Raw genomic sequence first — 18738 nt, 5'->3', positions numbered from 1 at the left:
TAAAGATGAATAGATCGGAAGTTTCTCGAAAAAAAGAAGTAGTTGATCCCTAACGATTGTACATCGACCTGATTTCTAAAGATTTTTGCATTAAGTGAGATCTTATGAAATTTTCAATGGTTTTTGCATTAAGTGAGATAACGAAGATTTTCTAAGAAACGAAATATGCATGAAATCCCAATTCTTTACTTTTTCCTATTTGTAGATTTAGCGAAGGCGAAGGGAGCAGAGCACTGGCACAGTATGGCCAAAACCCCAACCCATTCCGTTCCGCTCACCACTGTTTGAGCTTCCCCTCCTAGCCCCTTTGCCCACCCGCCGGATCCCGTCGAACCAAACCCTAGCGACCGCTCGCCACCCGGGACGGCTCGCCGTCGTCGCCATGCCCCGCCGCAGCCAGAGCAGTGCCCCCATCGACCTCGATGAAGAGGATGGTGAGCGTCCCCACCCTCCGCGAAAATCTTCGTCTCTGCCCCCTTCCCTTCCCCTTTTACCTCTGCGAATTTAGGCCTGTTCTTGTGATTCCCGCGGTTGCTTCATGATCAGCTTGCTACAGAGCTGGTTAACGGCGCCCTTAGGCGGCTACTTTCTCTATAAGGGTTTATGATTTTTTTAGAGAAAATCGGATACCCCGATCTCTGCATCGGTGATGCATATAGATGGTGGCATATGGTTTGTCAGTAGGTCCAGGACCCCATTGCATTAGTTCAACGATGATAATACTGATTACATGTTGCAAGGCTTGATTTGACTCATCTGGTGCATGCGTGCCAAAATCGCAGTGTGTAGAGGATGTTGTTTCTAATGCATATCCTGCTTATACTGAAGGAATACAAATGTTTGGTCTTTTGTACTCCCTCCGTCTCAAAATAAGTGTCTCAACTTTGTATTAACTTTAGTACACAGTTGTACTAAGGTTGAAACACTTATTTTGGGACGGAGGTAGTACTAGTGAACATGTTCACCAAGGTGCTAGGCAGGCGGGTGCCTAACGGCTATTAAAGATTGCACATATCTAGTCATCACATCGGTGCGTTGGTGCTATCTAGATGAAAAAATCACCATGTTTATCCTTTTCTTTTAGCTTTTTGAGGATCAAACTGCGTATATGATAGCAGAGAAGGCTTCATAGATTTTAATGGCTATTAGCTTAGTGTTTGCTTAGGTTTTTGGCACATACTAACACAATCATATAGAGCTATGTTTTATCATAGGAATAATTATTGCTGTTATGTGTTTTGTGTGTTCATTTATGTGATTTGTAGCCTAGTGAATTGCACTCACTATCAAGTTATAGGTTGATTCCTTATTTCATATATTGGGTGTTGCAGCTGAAAAGACCTGTGATTTGAGGTTAGATTGTTGGTTTGCAGTTTGTTGAACTTCTTGTACTTGGAATACGTCTTTTAGTTTGGCAAAATGTTTGATGTTGATAAGGCACATCCTATCATTTATTTAACAACTGATCATTGTCATGATATGCCAGCTATCATGCTATCATTTCTAGTTCATCACTTAATTATGCTCATGGTGTTCTTGCCCGGTAGATTATTTTATAGTAGTTGTTTATAAATCACCATTCCCCCTCTATCTGTATGTAAGGATATTGTATTGTTGATAATTTTCTTGTTTTAAATTGTTTATCTCTTTGTATGTATGACCAATAGAACTGAACACTGCTGTAGCCTGGATGAGTGTTTTAGTTTTTATCACGTGTCAGAACATGATAATGATTCTTATATAATGAAAGGTTGCAAAAATTAATAAAGATAACATTTGGAGAGAATTTACAATGCCTAAGGAAATGGTAGTTGTTTGTTTAAAACTGCAAAAGATTTGTTTTCCTTGATGCATCAACCAAAGTTCAGCCATTCTCATTCAGCAGTGTGATTAGGGTCAGTGGTTGTTATTTGTGCTTGGTTCTTAGTCATGTGTCTTATTTCAATTTAAGACAACAGTAATTGTGATGTTTCCCAGATGGCTTCCAAAGCTGAGAGGCCAAAAAGTAGGAGAAAGTGGCCTTTAGCTACATGCATTTTTCCCTGGTGGATCTACCTGTGATACAGATTGCTTATTTAACTTCCATGTTTCCTTGTGTAGAGTGCAAGACCAAGCGTTCTCGAGCGAGTATAAGGCCAGCACCGAAGGTGCCTGGGAGCTCAAATCGCATTGCAAGTAGCAGAAGGGACAAGGAAAATCAAGACAAACTGGATACCCGTATCTTCGATTTATACATGGAGTATACCCCCCCCCCACCCCCCCCCCCCCCACCCCCCCCCACACACACACAATCTTGTTTCAAGAAAGCAAATAATTGGTCTTGGGAGAAATTTTGTATGCTTATTTGCTGCTATAAATTTGTGCATATAGGAACCTTTGGAAGCGTACAGATGAAGATCAAAAGAATGCTTGCGCATATTTGGATCCGTTATGGTTTAACAGTTACGTCAATGGGGACAAAGAACAGAAATCAAGAATTCTTAGATGGACAAAGAAATTGAAAATATTTTCAAGAAAATGTGTGTTTGTCCCTATTGTTCGTTGGTAGGTCAATCTTGTTTTACCTCGTGGATTAACTTATTTGATTGCGAAAGAGCAATGGGATTTCCACTTTCGTAACTGCAGGGGACATTGGAACCTCCTTGTCCTATGCCACTTTGATGAGACAGACTGCTCAGATGCAAAAAAAGGACCGCGAATGCTGCTGCTGGATTCACTTAACACAACAGATCCGAAGAGGTTGGCACCTGAAATCAGAGGGTACGGTCCCTCTATACCTTCATCTCATACCTCTAATATAAGTATAATACTGATCTTAATGATGATGCACATGTTTTGCTATATTACGGTTATCTGACTGACCAGTTGTTGTGTCTAGTAGACGATTCATATATTAGAAACTAGATGCTGTTCTTTTGGTTGAGACTTGTATGCTTTAATGTACTGTTGAAGCAGACAACAGGGTTTTCTGTACCCCTGTTGTCACTCATGAAGATTATGCCATGAATAGTGTCCATGCCAGTGAGTCAGCCCAAGACAGTAGCAGAATATGCGCTCATCAAAATCCAGCTTCGCACATCACATCACAAATCATCTAACCCTTGCTGAACATAGTTAGTGATGTGTATTTAGCGGTCCTTGTCATTTATCCTGGAGATTTTTAGTCTATTTTTGTTGAAAATTACTTTAGTTATATATGTATAGGTAAATTATCTGGGGCACCCAGGTGCCTGGGCACCTTGATTGGGTCAGACCCGTTAGTGCATTTGTTTAAAAGCAACCAACCTCGCATTTCATTTATTCCCAATTTTACTTGCATGCAAGACATACCATGTAAGGGATAACACCAACAGACTGAATATGCTTGTGATAGCACATAAGCAATAACACTGTATCATGCTCGCAGCCCTATAGCCCCCTGTTTTTTTTAATCTTTTCTTTGCTGGTTTATCAGATTCATTCGTGGTATTTATGAAATCGAAGAGCGGGAAGAAAGCGTGCACTTCATAAAAAAAATCCGTCTTGAGTTTCCTAAGGTATGATGTTTAATAATTGCTTTTTGCATCTAGAGTTCTTGTCATCGTCCACAACAAAACTGTGCAGGTGCCACAGCAAAATGGGGAGGAATGTGGTATATATGTTCTTTACTTCATCCATTGTTTTCTTCAAAACGGAAAATTGGCACAAGTTCTTGAGAATAAAACACTGGAAGAAGATTTCAGCCAGCTGGTGTGTCATACTGTCATGCATTTCCATCTTCTTACCACTCCCTTGTTCTACTTAACAAATGCTTCTCTAATTTGTTGGTCTATGAATAGTTTGATGATGGCACGTTTGATCCAGAGGAACTAGAGAACTTCCGCAAGGATGTTCATGCATTCCAAGTGTATGTTTCTCACGTCATCTTTATTTCCTGCATGTTAAATTTAGTGATGTAACTGTAATTTTTTGATGACTTTGCAGGGAAAGGAGTACCGAAACTGGACAGTAGGTGGATGGTAGCATTGTGCTGCATATATGTAGTTAGTTATTATAACGCAGTGGAAAATTTCATCTTCGCTGGTGGCGAATTCTGAGGAACTTTGAAGGTCGTGGAGAAGCTGGTGGTAATATACAGCTTATGCAGCCGAGAGAAAGCCGACTCCATGGAGTTTCGTGGCAGTTAGCAGGTGTTATATGATCTGTATTGGATTCTAGAATTGTTGTGTATCCATCTTTGTATGATACCATGAGAGTTATCTACTTTATGGACTGGAATGATCTCAATAGTCTCAACTTATTTTTTTTTCCAAGTCTTAAGATAGCAGCATCACGTACAATGCTTGCTAGGGGTCCAAAAAGAAAAAGTAAGAACAATGTTTGCATAATGATATTTTTTTTTGAGGTGATGCACTTTTTCCGAATGTATGGTACACTTCTTAAAAAGATCCTTCGTTCCAAAGAGGCCTTGGATGTGAGCCACGGCAAAGCAAGTTTATAAATTCTACTCTCACGTAGCAGAGTTATATTTGCTAAAAAAAAAAGAAAAACGTAGCAGAGTTATACTATACTGGATCTAAACATTATGAATAGTAAGTACCGGTGATGTTACTGGCCTACAAAAGTAAAGGTAGTTCCGTTGCTTTTTTGTGGTCTAACTTTTGCGGAGAGACAATTTCATGCTCTTTTTCCATGTCAGCAATAAATCTCTGTAGCACGACGAACAGTTAGTGAAGGTCGCACTTTTTACGTGTCCTACAAATGATAATGGGCAAACACACTTGTGGGTTGTGTTAATTTGGGAAGCGTTCACTTCCCGTAGGGAGGAGCGATAACAGCGGCGCGCCTTCGGCTCGCTTCAGTGTTTGTAGTCGTCGCTAAGTGGTCTACGGATCTGGATGTAATTTTTATTATTTCTAGAGTTCGTTGTACTATCATGATTGAAGATGAATAGATTGAAAGTTTTTCCGAAGAAAAAACCCCTATGGTGGCTTACAAATTGATGTTGGTCAATAGCATACGACAAATAGATTGCAATCAGGAGAGATAAACACGGTTTGAATACATGAGATAATAACCAACTCCAACTCTACCATCTCATCTAACACCCTCTTTGAAGGATCGAGTTGACGACTTATAGTGGTTGAATAGGTCCCAGCAAAGTTTAAGCTATTCTTCACAAGTTTTATGGAAGGCGCGGATTATTAAGGCTCTCTTAAATGCAACTATGTGATGAGCAACCTATATTATGCTAAGGCCGGTCATAGTGGAGATTAACTTAAACTAGTAACATGCATATGTTATTAATCTATGTTACTACCTTCATACTCCCTCCTTTCCGGTTTATAGGGCTTATCTCAAAATTTTAGTTTTTCCATTTTATAAGGCTCAATTTGGTTGTTCTCCATCACATGTTCAGATTCCAAGATGCATTAAATCATTGCATGCAAGTATTAAGAGAAAATTGACCAATGCATGTACTTTATGCATGCATGGATTGCAATTAATGCATTGATAAACATAATTTTTTTGAGAAAAACAAGAGCATTAATTAGGTGCTTTTGCAAACTACAAAAAATATTCCACCACTCACCATCTATCTTGGTTGGTGAGATTTTTGAATTGATCCCTATAAACCGGAAAGGAGGGAGTAGTGGGTAGTGTCATAGATGTGGTAACATATATGTCTTCATTTATTACTTTATAGACTCATTTTACATTGGGAAGCGCTATGTGATGGTAACATATTATGTTACTCTGTTTGCCTCTCTCCTCATTAATTACTTGACACATCACCATTTTTGCTTATGTGACATCTATGTTACTACTTATGTTACTTTCACTAGACCAGCCTAAGCAAGCGTAAACAACATGATAAGTAACACAAATGACAAAGCACATACATAGAAATAACCAAGACGCACATAGACAAAGATGTCCACTAGCTACCGTTTGTATCATCTTGTGTTGACTTTGGATCGTGTATCTCTCCGCGTGTATGTAGATTTAGCACATGTGTGATTGTGTCTTGTCTATTTCAGTGATTTCCCTCTTGTATTCTTCGTGTTCTTCCCTGTTTCCCCTTCAAATCGTGAAAGATCGACACCATAGGGTTCCACCCTACATCATCATGGATCAGAGTATAGGTTGATCACGATATTGGAGTCTTTCCCATCGTTTTCTAGCCTAATTTTGTTGTGTTTTGTCCCAATTTCAAAAATCCCCACAAAAATAGCCCTACCAATTTTTTTTGTGATTTATTGGTTTGATGATGTTCCTCCACTTCTCCCCAATTCCCATCCACAAAATTCCATGAATTTTGACCTAATATTTCGGTTTCCCATCTTGTTCATGAAGTTCATCCACGGATCCCACCGACCGGACTTCCGACCTGTGTCCCTGGACATCCGGCCCAACGCCCGGACATCTGGCGCCTAACAGCCGAAATCATCCCCAACTTCGTCATTTTTTCTCGAATTTTGACCAGGTTTCCGCCTACTCTTCCGCATACCACCACCGTTATCCGCTACCACCTCCAATTTTGACTGTTTGTTTTGAGAACTTGAGTTGCGGTTTCCGTTTCCTAATGTGTTTCGACTACTTAGGGACGGTTCGTCACGGACATCACCGCCGCACATCTTCGCCATGAATTCGTCAACGACAACGACCACTTCACCATTTTGACACCACAAACCATAAGCAAGGACGATAACCTCGACGACATCATTGTATACTCTCCCTTGCCATTGCATTGTTAACCCTGAGCCCATTTTGCGTCACTTTCCTATCAAGACTAGTCATTTGAGTATTGTCGGGCAACGTTACTTGTGCAGATTAGTGATGCTTGTTCCGCATAGCTATCATAGCGTGCATATATCGTTGTATCATCTCTTTTGTCATACATTGTTCCTGCATATACACAATTGCTATCTTGATTTGAGCATTTCGCATAAGTAGCCATATCAAAAAAAAGAGAAGAAAAACTTTTAAGCAAAGAGAAACACAAAGAGCTTGTAAGCAATAGCCATAGCATCGCCACATTGCATATCAATTGCCATACTCGATCATCTTGGACCATCGTGAGAGAATCATCGGGAATCATACATACATAGCACACTTGGGATAGAAAGTCGATATGTTTTGTTTCTCATAGGTTTTGTGCACAAGTGTCTTATCTCGCCTATTGAGAAATCGTCCTAGCGTCTCTCTAGTGTTGTGAAACAAGAGCATTTTCCTTGGATTCCACATTTTGAACTCATTCCTTGGTTGCACGACCCCATTTATCTATCCATGCGTGTGCTTTCGTTTGCCACATATTGCTATTGGTCTACTTATTTCACTTGCAAATTTGTGAGTCTCTTTCAACATTATTGATACCTTGCTAACAACTGCATAAATTTTGTGCCACCATCCTCACCAAACTACTCCAAAAGCTTTACTTGTGTAGTTGTGAGAATAGACAAGATCCGGTACCAATTGTGCTACTTCCATAATACATTATTGAATGATCATTGATCCATCTTCAACATTGGATAAGGTACATTTGATCTAGTTCTTTCCTTTCTTTCGCTCACATATTTGCTTGAGATGATGGATAGGCCGAGCACTTCTATCAACCCACTCTTCATCGAGCAAGAAGAGGAACCGAACAACTACGTCACCAAGAATCAACTATTAGGCGCGCATAGAGCTTTGCGTCAAGAGAATGAAGCATTGGACGACCGCATCGATCAACTCACCACCGACTTGCGACATTCCGAGCAACGTACAAGGGACTACCTTGATGACAAGCTATCATAAGAAATGGAAGAGATCCATGCCTTGATGGTCAACCGCTCTTCTACAACTTCGTCATCATCAAGACGACGCCATTCAAGCCGACACTCTTTGGACACTTCTTTGGATGCAAGTCTTCCCCGAGCTCATCTGCATCGTCGCGAAGACCATGAAGATCATCAAGCTCCACAAAACCCATTTCATGGCAATGGTTTACAAAACCGCCTTCGGGAACGTGAACGACATCGTCGCCAACAAGCTAATGACCCCATGGAACAAGAGCAAGCTCCATGATGGCAAGATCACCAAGAAAACCAAGATGGCGAGGCCCACCGACACGAGCAACAAAGCCGTGAGGAACAAGCCCTTGAAGCCCAACGTGCTCTACGTGAAGCAACTCACCCCGTACAAGAGCGCAATCGCCAAGTACGTCTACAAGAAAAGGCCCTCCGACGAGGGCGACAAGAAGAATCTGTTGGAAATATGCCCTAGAGGCAATAATAAAATGGTTATTATTGTATTTCCTTGTTCATGATAATTGTCTGTTGTTCATGCTATAATTGTATTAACTGGAAACCGTAATACATGTGTGAATACATAGACCACAACATGTCCCTAGTAAGCCTCTAGTTGACTAGCTCGTTGATCAATAGATGGTTATGGTTTCCTGACCATGGACATTGGATGTCATTGATAACGGGATCACATCATTAGGAGAATGATGTGATGGACAAGACCCAATCCTAAGCATAGCACAAGATCGTGTAGTTCGTTTGCTAGAGCTTTTCTAATGTCAAGTATCATTTCCTTAGACCATGAGATTGTGCAACTCCCGGATACCGTAGGAATGCTTTGGGTGTACCAAACGTCACAACGTAACTGGGTGGCTATAAAGGTGCACTACAGGTATCTCCGAAAGTGTCTGTTGGGTTGGCACGAATCGAGACTGGGATTTATCACTCCGTATGACGGAGAGGTATCTCTGGGCCCACTCGGTAATGCATCATCATAATGAGCTCAATGTGACTAAGGAGTTAGCCACGGGATCATGCGTTACGGTACGAGTAAAGTGACTTGCCGGTAACGAGATTGAACAAGATATTGGGATACCGACGATCGAATCTCGGGCAAGTAACGTACCGATTGACAAAGGGAATTGTATACGGGATTGATTGAATCCTCGACATCGTGGTTCATCCGATGAGATCATCATGGAACATGTGGGAGCCAACATGGGTATCCAGATCCCGCTGTTGGTTATTGACCGGATAGTCGTCTCGGTCATGTCTGCATGTGTCCCGAACCCGTAGGGTCTACACACTTAAGGTTCGGTGACGCTAGAGTTGTAGAGATATTAGTATGCGGAAATCCGAAAGTCATTCGGAGTCCCGGATGAGATCCCGGACGTCACGAGGAGTTCCGGAATGGTCCGGAGGTAAAGATTTATATATGGGAAGTCCTATTTTGGCCACCGGAAAATGTTCGGGATTTTTCGGTATTGTACCGGGAAGGTTCCGAATGTTGGGGAACGTAGTAATTTCAAAAAAATTCCTACGCACACGCAAGATCATGGTGATGCATAGCAACGAGAGGGGAGAGTGTTGTCCACGTACCCTCGTAGACCGAAAGCGGAAGCGTTAACACAACGCGGTTGATGTAGTCGTACGTCTTCACGATCCGACCGATCAAGTACCGAACGCACGGCACCTCCGAGTTCAGCACACGTTCAGCTCGATGACGTCCCTCGAACTCCGATCTAGCCGAGTGTTGAGGGAGAGTTTCGTCAGCACGACGGCGTGGTGACAATGATGATGTTCTATCGACGCAGGGCTTCGCCTAAGCACCGCTACGATATTATCGAGGTGTAATATGGTGGAGAGGGGCACCGCACACGGCTAAGAGATCAATGATCAATTGTGTGTCCAGAGGTGCCCCCCTGCCCCCGTATATAAAGGAGCAAGGGGGGGGTTCGGCCGGCCAAGGGGAGAGGCGCGCCAGGAGGAGTCCTACTCCTACCGGGAGTAGGACTCCCCCCCTTTTCCATGTTGGACTAGGCGAGAGAGGGGGAAGAGGTGGAGGGGAGGAAGGAAGGGGGGGTGCCCCCCCCTCCTTGTCCTATTCGGACTCGGGGGAGGGGCGTGCGGCCCTGCCCTGGCCTCCTCTCCTCTCTTCCACCTAGGCCCACTAAGGCCCATTAAGTTACCGGGGGGTTCCGGTAACCTCCCGGTACTCCGGAAAAATCCCGATTTCACCCAGAACACTTCCGATATCCAAACATAGGCTTCCAATATATCAATATTTATGTCTCGACCATTTCGAGACTCCTCGTCATGTCCGTGATCACATCCGGGACTCCGAACAACCTTCGGTACATCAAAACATATAAACTCATAATATAATTGTCATCGTTACGTTAAGCGTGCGGACCCTACGGGTTTGAGAACTATGTAGACATGACCGAGACACCTCTCCGGTCAATAACCAATAGCGGAACCTGGATGCTCATATTGGTTCCCACATATTCTACGAAGATCTTTATCGGTCAGACCGCATAACAACATACGTTGTTCCCTTTGTCATCGTTATGTTACTTGCCCGAGATTCGATCGTCGGTATCTCGATACCTAGTTCAACCTCGTTACCGGCAAGTCTCTTTACTCGTTCCATAATACATCATCCCGCAACTAACTCATTAGTTACAATGCTTGCAAGGCTTATAGTGATGTGTATTACTGAGTGGGCCCAGAGATACCTCTTCGACAATCGGAGTGACAAATCCTAATCTCGAAATACGCCAACCCAACAAGTACCTTTGGAGACACCTGTAGAGCACCTTTATAATCACCCAGTTACGTTGTGACGTTTGGTAGCACACAAAGTGTTCCTCCGGTAAACGGGAGTTGCATAATCTCACAGTCATAGGAACATGTATAAGTCATGAAGAAAGCAATAGCAACATACTAAACGATCGAGTGCTAAGCTAACGGAATGGGTCAAGTCAATCACATCATTCTCCTAATGATGTGATCCCATTAATCAAATGACAACTCATGTCTATGGCTAGGAAACATAACCATCTTTGATCAACGAGCTAGTCAAGTAGAGGCATACTAGTGACACTCTATTTGTCTATGTATTCACACAAGTATTATGTTTCCGGTTAATACAATTCTAGCATGAATAATAAACATTTATCATGATATAAGGAAATAAATAATAACTTTATTATTGCCTCTAGGGCATATTTCCTTCATCGAAGTGGGGCCCACCTGCATGGGGGGACCCACATGAACGTGGGTAGTGGGGGCAAGGCCCCACACCCCTGGTCAAGGCGCACCAAGATCCCACCTTAGAAGGAATAAGATCATATCCCGAAGGGATAAGATCAAGATCCCTAAAAAAGGGGGATAACAATCGGTGGGGAAGGGAAATGATGGGATTTCTTTCCCCCACCTTTGCCAACGCCCCAATGGACTTGGAGGGCAAGAAACCAGCCCTCTCCACCCCTATATATAGTGGGGAGGCGCATAGGAGCAGCACCCCAAGCCCCGGCGCCTCCCTCCCTCCCGTGACACCTCTTCCTCCCCGCTTGCGCTTGGCGAAGCCCTGCCGGGATCCCGCTACTTCCACCACCACGCCGTCGTGCTGCTGGATCTCCATCAACTTCTCCTCCCCCCTTGCTGGATCAAGAAGGAGGAGACGTCCCCGCTCCGTACGTGTGTTGAACGCGGAGGTGCCGTCCGTTCGGCGCTAGGATCATCGGTGATTTGGATCACGACGAGTACGACTCCATCAACCCCGTTCTCTTAAACGCTTCCGTGCGCGATCTACAAGGGTATGTAGAGGCACTCCCCTCTCTCTCGTTGCTATATGTCTCCTAGATTGATCTTGGTGACACGTAGGAAAATTTTGAATTTCTGCTACGTTCCCCAACAGAATCCGCATGCCTTGAGGAGCGCCAAGAGATGGGGAACCGTGCACGAATTCCACGCCCTCAACGTCAAGCTAATCAAGCGGAGCACGAGGAGCAAGCGGCTAAAGACCCTTAACTACAGCAAGACTGTGATCACCATCGCGCCCAACACAATGAAGAGCAACGCTACAGCAAGCTCAAGTTCACCATGCCTAAGTTTACCGGCAGAACTGACCCCGAAGACTACCTCTCATGGGCATTGAAGGTCGACAAGATATTCCGTCTCCACAACTATGAAGAGGAGAAGAAGATCGCATGGGCTCACTTGAATTCCAAGCCTACTTTCTCATTTGGTGGAAGCTGGTTTGCAGACCCTTAAACCTGGGTGGATTAGGAATCCTCGACCTCGATAAGTTCTCTAGAACACTCAGGCTTCGGTGGCTATGGTTTCAATTGGTGGACCCCCAGAGAGCTTCGGTTGATTTTGACATCCCGTGCGATGATGACGACTTGGATCTTTTCTACTCTGCGACGACCGATACCTTGGGTGACGGCACGAAGGCGAGTTTCTGGTCCGCGCCTTGGCTACAGGGGCAAAAGCCAAAGGACTTGGCCCCGGGTATCTTCACCCTTTCAAAGCGTAAGAATGCCTGTGTGGCAAAGGCTCTGACAAACAGTGACTAGATCCGCCACATTGACATGCAGGGAGGCCTCTCTGTCGACCACATACAACAATTCTTTAATCTCTGGTGCAAGGTCCAGGAGGTACGACTCGCGGCGGGCACAGAGGATGTCATTCGATGGAAATTTACGATGGATGGATGCTACTCTGCTGCCACGGCGTACAGAATGTAATTCGCTGGACTGATAAAGTCGGACATGCCTAGGGTGGTCTGGAAGGTTTTGGGGCCGCCTAAAATTAAATTCTTCTCATGGCTCATTCTCTAAGACAGGGTTTGGGCGGCAAATAGACTTGCCCGTAGGGGCTGGCCCAATTGCGGTCTTTTGTCAGCTTTGTAAAAGGGAACCGGAATCTGCCACGCACCTCATGTTTAAATGTCGCTACTCGGTCAGGATTTGGAATTTGATGAATGATTGGTTGGGGATACAGTCGCACACGACCTCTTGGGCCGATTTTCCATCCGTTGAAAGGTGGTGGGACACTAACGGACTTCTCAAACGCGCAAGCAGGAAGGCTCTCAACTCTCTGAAGATGCTAATATGTTGGGCAATTTGGAACGAAAGGAATGCAAGGATCTTTCAAAACAAGGCCTCCTTACCCACTCACATATTTTCATCCATCAAGGCAGAGGCGCAGCTATGGGTGAGAGCGGGGGTTAAGTATCTGAGGAACCTTATTCCGGTAGAGTAATCTCTCTGTACCTTCTATCTGGCCTTTGAGGCTATGTAACCGACAATCCACACTCTTCTCTGCTTAATTAATGAGATGAGGCAAATATTTTACCTCCGTTTAAAAAAACGATGGAGAACACAACCACACCCTACCTACATACAGATGAGCCCCATCTCTAAATACTCCCTCCGTTTCAAAATATAGTGTGTCCTTGGTTCCCGCATTTTAATTTTGACCATAAATTTAACCAACGAGACCGACTGCAGCGGGAGCAAAATTTATACCAATGAATTCATATTCAAAAGAACTTTGCAATTATATAATTTTTGCTCCCGTCGCAGTCGGTCTCATTGGTTAAATTTATGGTCAAGATAAACCTCGAAAAACGCGGGCACACTATATTTTAAAACAGAGGGAGTATCAGACAATCCCTACGCACCGGAGATCTTGCTTTTGATGCTCACGGGCAACAACCGCCGAGTGCTGAAAGACGCAACACTATATTTTAAAATGGAGGGAGTATCAGACAATCCCTACACACCGAAGATCTTGCTTTTGATGCTCACGGGCAACAACCGCTGAGCGCGGGAAGACGCAGCGAAACGCAGCTGTTTCGCTGGTTCCAAAGCATCCAAACGGTGAGGAGAGAAGGGAATGGGAACCTTTCCGCTGTGCTTTAGAATCAGTGCACGGCTTTCCAGCCACCACTCCACGAGGGTTGAATCAGTGGCGGGGACCAGCTGACCCAGGCCGCAACGACAGAGAACGGAGTGGCAAACCTCCCTGGCCAACACACAACCCAAGGCAAGGTGATCCGCTCGATAGTCACAAAGGACTAAGCTGTGGACGATATAGTCAACTTATGTCTTCTGAACAGAAAAAATGAAGTTCTGACAGCGTAAATTTTATTTATGTATTCACTATTGTAAGATCTGCCAAAATGATATTCCAGCCACTCCCATGTTCGACCATGGATACAGGATTGATGAGCTGTAGGCCTGTAGAAGACTCAGAAAGAGGCGGTCTGGTCCATTAGTCGCTGAGTAGACCAAGGGAACCATGCCAAATATATACGCTTTATGTAACAACTGCATGCGTGCATAGGGATAATAAAAAACAGCACTGCAAGCCATACCACGAAGGAGCCTTTATAGGAAAATCTCAGTACAAACAGGGTAATTAAGTACGAGTACAACTCTTTTTTCAGAAAGAAAAACGGTCCATATAATCTTTGTATACCCACATGCGGGAATCGATTTCTTCTTGATCTCTACCAACCAAAATATCACACCAATGAAGCGGGGCCACCTCAGGTCATCTTGCTCTGGATTTGCCTGTGAACATGCACGAGGAACTCCACATAGGAAAGGCCACCAGGTGTTTTGTCCTCGACCAGCAGCGAACGGAAGAAATCCCCAGATGGGTCGCCCTTTCGGCAGAGTCTCAGTCTCAAGTAAGAGCATCTCTGTCGCCTTATTTCGTTCACAACTTCATTCACTTTCCTGGACAATGCATTATCAAATTGCTCCAATGCCAACAGATTTGGTGCACCAGCCAAAGATGAGAAACCAAATATTTGCTCCAGGGTGGCAGGGTTCACCGCATTTCCGACATAAATAAAACCATCCTCGCCATTTTCCAACAAATAAATCCCATCATCCTGTATATTCTCACTATTGAGAGTAAGGGGATTTGGAATAAGGGAATCCTCATCATCCCTTGATGTGAGATCATGGAGAGCAATCATCCTAGGGAACACCAATGGAATGGCTAATAACACAGAAACTGAGGAGACAATAGAGACCCAATAGGACCGGTCGTCTACTCTCCCATCATTCCTCAGTCCTATGCTTTTAATCAAGGCCAGAGTATACAAAGGCAGAAGTTTTAAAGCCTCCGGAAGAATTAACTGTCCAGAAGAACTTACAGATGCACAATGTTTTCGGTAGGACTGGAGAATATTGATGCAGGTACTTATTACCTGGTCCCTAACTTGGGACAGAGAACTTGATGGAATGCCATTTGCAGCTTGCTTAACAACATAAGTAAACTGTGCTTCCTGATCAGCATATCGGAAAAGATTGTTGAGCGTGCTTGTGCATGGAAGTGAAATATTTATGACCCTTATCCTTCTTTGCCCATATACCGTGGTGTAAAGAAGTGCGCACTGAAAACCACATTCTGTGTTCTCCTGAAACTTATCATCATGCTTGAAGGTAACCATTATGGTTTTGTCGGAGTCAATAGCAGGCAAATCAATATCAGTAGGAACACGCTTGCAGAAGTTGCCAGAATAGTCTTGAACTTGAAGCCCCTGACTGCACCTGACACGCATGACAGCCTCAAATCCCTGGGGTTTAGTGATATTCCATCTGAGATCATTGAAGAGTTTGGCTGGATCAGAAACAGCAGAAAATGGGAAGTAGTAGTAAACCCTGCCACCGGTGGTACTGGGAACAACTGATATCGAAGCAATATCTGTGTATGACTGTGTGGCAAGGAACACATCCACACAAACTTGATACTCAGCAAATTCTAGTGCCATTGTCTTGAGTGTCTTATCAACAGGCTGCAGGAGCTTATGTGCTTCCTTATCTCCAGTGGAAATATTAGATCTAGCTTCAGTTTCCCTTGCAGATAATGAGCCAGTCCCAACTGATGGTAGCACTGACTGAAACACAAGCAACTTTCCACCAGTGGGCTTCATAGCTAAGAAACCTGCCTTCATAGCTGCCCCAAATGCTGAATCAGCAACCCTATTGTTCTCAAACATGCTGGGGATGCTCTCCAGAAGTTGCTCCAAACTATCACGGCACTCGGAAACTGGGAGAATTAAGTCCATCTGAAGTGGAGTATACACATCTTGGATGTCGGGAACAATAAACATCAAAGGCTGTTGTCGAGCATTTTTCAGACTATAGAAGTGAATAGTTGAATCAAATGTCGCAATTCCAACCATCGTTCGGGGACCTTCAGGAAGATCAGAAAGAACCTGGGATATTGCACTGCAAGACGCAGCAGTTACACCAGTCTGTACGGCATTCATGGAGACATCAACAAGGAAGAAATACACAGCTGGCATTGGTTCCCGGACCAGAAATTCCTTGGTGGCAATGAACTCAACTGTTCCTCTGCATAACTCAGGCCTATCATCAGCATCACGTCGCCTACCATCAGGCCCTAAGTTGCACAAGTACTCCCTTGGAGTATCATTGCTAAATCCACATAAGTTGCAGATGAAAATTTTCCCTTGATCAACGAATCTCATGAAAGGATTTATGTATGCTTTGCAGCGAGAACACCTGACAGGGCCCATCTCTCCAAAATCCACGAGCTGGATAGCCTCCTCGGAAGGATGAGGAAGAGCAAAAGGTTGCACCATTAAAGCCAATGGCATTGCTGATGTTGTCAGGAGATCACCTGTACATGGTATCTAACAGCACAGGGAAAAGAAGCAGTTTAGAAAGGAAAATTATGGTGACCAAAGGAGAGACCAAAATATTGAAACAAATCGAACCTGATTCAAGGTGCACCGCATCAAACGGGGACTGCAGTTGCCGGTGTCCTTCACAATAAATTCACTTGATGCAGCCTACAATCAGCAGCAATGCTGTTAGATGAAATTAGCCAGTAAAGTTATTGAGAAACTCTAAATTCAGTTGATGCAGCCTACAATCAGCAGCAATGCTGTTAGATGAAATTAGCCAGTAAAGTTATTGAGAAACATCTAAATTCACTTGATGCAGCCTACAATCAACAGCAATGCTGTTTGACGAAATTAACAAGTATAGTTATTGAGAAACATCTGGAATCAGTATTGTCAGAGCAGACACAGATATTTCTAGTTACATATACACATACCGGTGGAACAGCTGCTTGGCCACCTTGCCGGGTCTCAAAAATGATGACTGATGTCTCGGCGATAGGACGCGGAATCTGATTAGGGTCAATATTGGATGGCGTAGAGACCTGGGCTCCAGCATGGGGAGAGTATGGCATGGTGGGCGTGGACGGCATCCCGTGGCCTAGTGCATTAGGCGGCATGCCACCAGGCATTCTCACGGCTCCTGGCCGTGCCTGCCCTTGCCACCCTGGAGGCCCAAATGCTGGTGCATTAGCCCCAGGAACCCCCATGAACGGTGGTGGCTGAGATGCAGGAGCAGTCTGAGCCCCAAATGGCGGAGGCTGCAATCCTGGTCTCTGCCCCCCAAACTGGGGAGGCCCGCCATAAGGACCCTGCTGCAAGGGCGCCGGTGCAGCCCCAAACGGGGGGATCGGCCCTCCGGAGTACGCCGGGAGAGGCACTGCCCCAGGCGGCCCGCCAAACGGTGGTGGCGGAGCTCCTGAATACGGAGCTGATTGAGCTGTTGCTACAGAAGAGCCACCGAAAGGGCCAGGCTGCGACACCGCAGCAGGCGGGCCACCGAACGGACGAGCCTGGGATGCCCCAGGCGGACCTCCGAACGGTGCTCGCTGCACCTGCGGCGGCAGCACGGACGGCGGGCCGTTGAAGGGAGATCTCTGCTGCGGCTGCAACGGCTGCGCAGCGGGTGGGCCGCCAAAGGGAGGGGACTGCTGGAGCGACGCCGCGGGTGGACCGCCAAAGGGAGGGGACTGCTGGACCGGCGCCGCAGGCCGGGCGAAGAGCGAGCCCGGCTGCAACGGCGGCGGCGGACTGCCAGGGAACGGGCGGGCGCCAGGAGGGGGTGCCTGCGGACCTCGGATCGACGACGGCACGGGGCCATCACCTGGCGGCGGCCCGGCGGAAGCAGATGGCGGTGGAGCGCGCGAGATCTGGAGGTTGGAGAAGGAAGCCGGGAGAGTGGAGGCCGGACCCCCAGGGTTGGGGGCCGGGGTAGGGTTTTGCGGCGTGAAAGGGGGCGGCGGCCTCGACATGGGAGGCGACGGCGGCGGGGGCGGCGACGGCGAGAACAATCGATAGCGCAGATCGGGATCTGGGGAGAACACGCCGGGTATGAGTACAACGTGACTCTTCCCTCCTACTCCGTCCAGACAAAAGGAAACACTTAACCCGGACGCTAAAAATAAGGGAGGGGTCCCTTCATCAAAAAAAAAAAAGAGAGGAGAGGATGGGTATTTTTTTTTTAGGCAAAGGAGAGGGGGGGTGGGGGGCACACGGACTCTAGCTTCCCATCGGAGCAAAGCTGGCCCAGCAGATCGTGCTTGGCGGACCGGCACGGGACGTGCTTGGGCCTGAGGTGGCGGTACACGGGCCAGCCCGGCACGGCATGATTATAGTTTTTCTAAAAGATCCAGAATTAATTCCTATTTATGGGCTATAATTTCTCAAAAAAAAAATGGGCTATAAAAGACCGGTACTCATTTCAAAGGTCACTCCCATCTTCTCAGGACACTTGTCGTAACCTAGAAGTTTTCCCTTTTCTCGTAGATTTGTTTACTCAAAATAAGGGAGGGGTCCCTTCATAAAAAAATTAATGGCACACGGACTCTAGCTTCCCATCGGAGCAAAGCTGGCCCAACAGGTCGTGCTTGGCGGACCGGCACGGGACGTTCTTGGTCCTGAGGTCGCGGTACACGGGCCAGCCCGGCTAGACACGGCTAGCTTTTAAAAAATCCAAAATTAATCTCTATTTATTATGGACTATAAAACAGCAAAATCACTTGTTAAGAAGTAATTAAACAGTGAAATCCACGAGAAGTAAATTCATGCCTGTTGCGGAAAAAAAACATGTTT

The 18738-nt window shown here is 45.4% G+C and overlaps 2 protein-coding genes across 2 annotated transcripts; one reads left to right on the top strand and one right to left on the bottom strand.

The window, feature by feature from the left end:
* The first annotated feature begins 230 nt into the window (after window positions 1-230).
* LOC109749736 (probable ubiquitin-like-specific protease 2B) lies at window positions 231-4367 on the top strand. The gene is made up of 8 exons (XM_045227444.2): window positions 231-434; window positions 2101-2239; window positions 2371-2544; window positions 2626-2760; window positions 3455-3536; window positions 3604-3729; window positions 3819-3886; window positions 3964-4367. The coding sequence occupies exons 1-8, from the start codon at window positions 383-385 to the stop codon at window positions 3989-3991; spliced, it is 804 nt and encodes a 267-aa protein (XP_045083379.1). The 5' UTR covers window positions 231-382; the 3' UTR covers window positions 3992-4367.
* Window positions 4368-14154: 9787 nt separating this feature from the next.
* Window positions 14155-18057, bottom strand: LOC109749735 (protein transport protein SEC24 B). Its single transcript, XM_020308691.4, has 3 exons — window positions 16884-18057; window positions 16540-16614; window positions 14155-16455 (listed from the first exon to the last, which is right to left on the bottom strand). The coding sequence occupies exons 1-3, from the start codon at window positions 17916-17918 to the stop codon at window positions 14332-14334; spliced, it is 3234 nt and encodes a 1077-aa protein (XP_020164280.3). The 5' UTR covers window positions 17919-18057; the 3' UTR covers window positions 14155-14331.
* Between the last annotated feature and the right edge of the window lie 681 nt (window positions 18058-18738).

The sequence above is a fragment of the Aegilops tauschii genome, chromosome 4 (assembly GCF_002575655.3).
Source record: "Aegilops tauschii subsp. strangulata cultivar AL8/78 chromosome 4, Aet v6.0, whole genome shotgun sequence".
Lineage (NCBI taxonomy): Eukaryota > Viridiplantae > Streptophyta > Magnoliopsida > Poales > Poaceae > Aegilops > Aegilops tauschii.
The sequence above is the reverse complement of the archived record's forward strand: the minus strand, read 5'-3'. Positions and strand labels throughout refer to the sequence as shown.

Bases quoted from the DNA above. Each gene is read 5' to 3' on its own strand.
- LOC109749736 (XM_045227444.2), top strand. From the start codon at position 383: ATGCCCCGCCGCAGCCAGAGCAGTGCCCCCATCGACCTCGATGAAGAG. The intron at 435-2,100 runs GTGAGCGTCCCC...TTCCTTGTGTAG, and splicing joins CGACCTCGATGAAGAGGATG to AGTGCAAGACCAAGCGTTCT. The intron at 3,887-3,963 runs GTATGTTTCTCA...ATGACTTTGCAG, and splicing joins GATGTTCATGCATTCCAAGT to GGAAAGGAGTACCGAAACTG.
- LOC109749735 (XM_020308691.4), bottom strand. From the start codon at position 17,918: ATGTCGAGGCCGCCGCCCCCTTTCACGCCGCAAAACCCTACCCCGGCC. The intron at 16,615-16,883 runs GTATGTGTATAT...TGCTGATTGTAG, and splicing joins GCCAAGCAGCTGTTCCACCG to GCTGCATCAAGTGAATTTAT. The intron at 16,456-16,539 runs GTTCGATTTGTT...CTGTGCTGTTAG, and splicing joins TGCGGTGCACCTTGAATCAG to ATACCATGTACAGGTGATCT.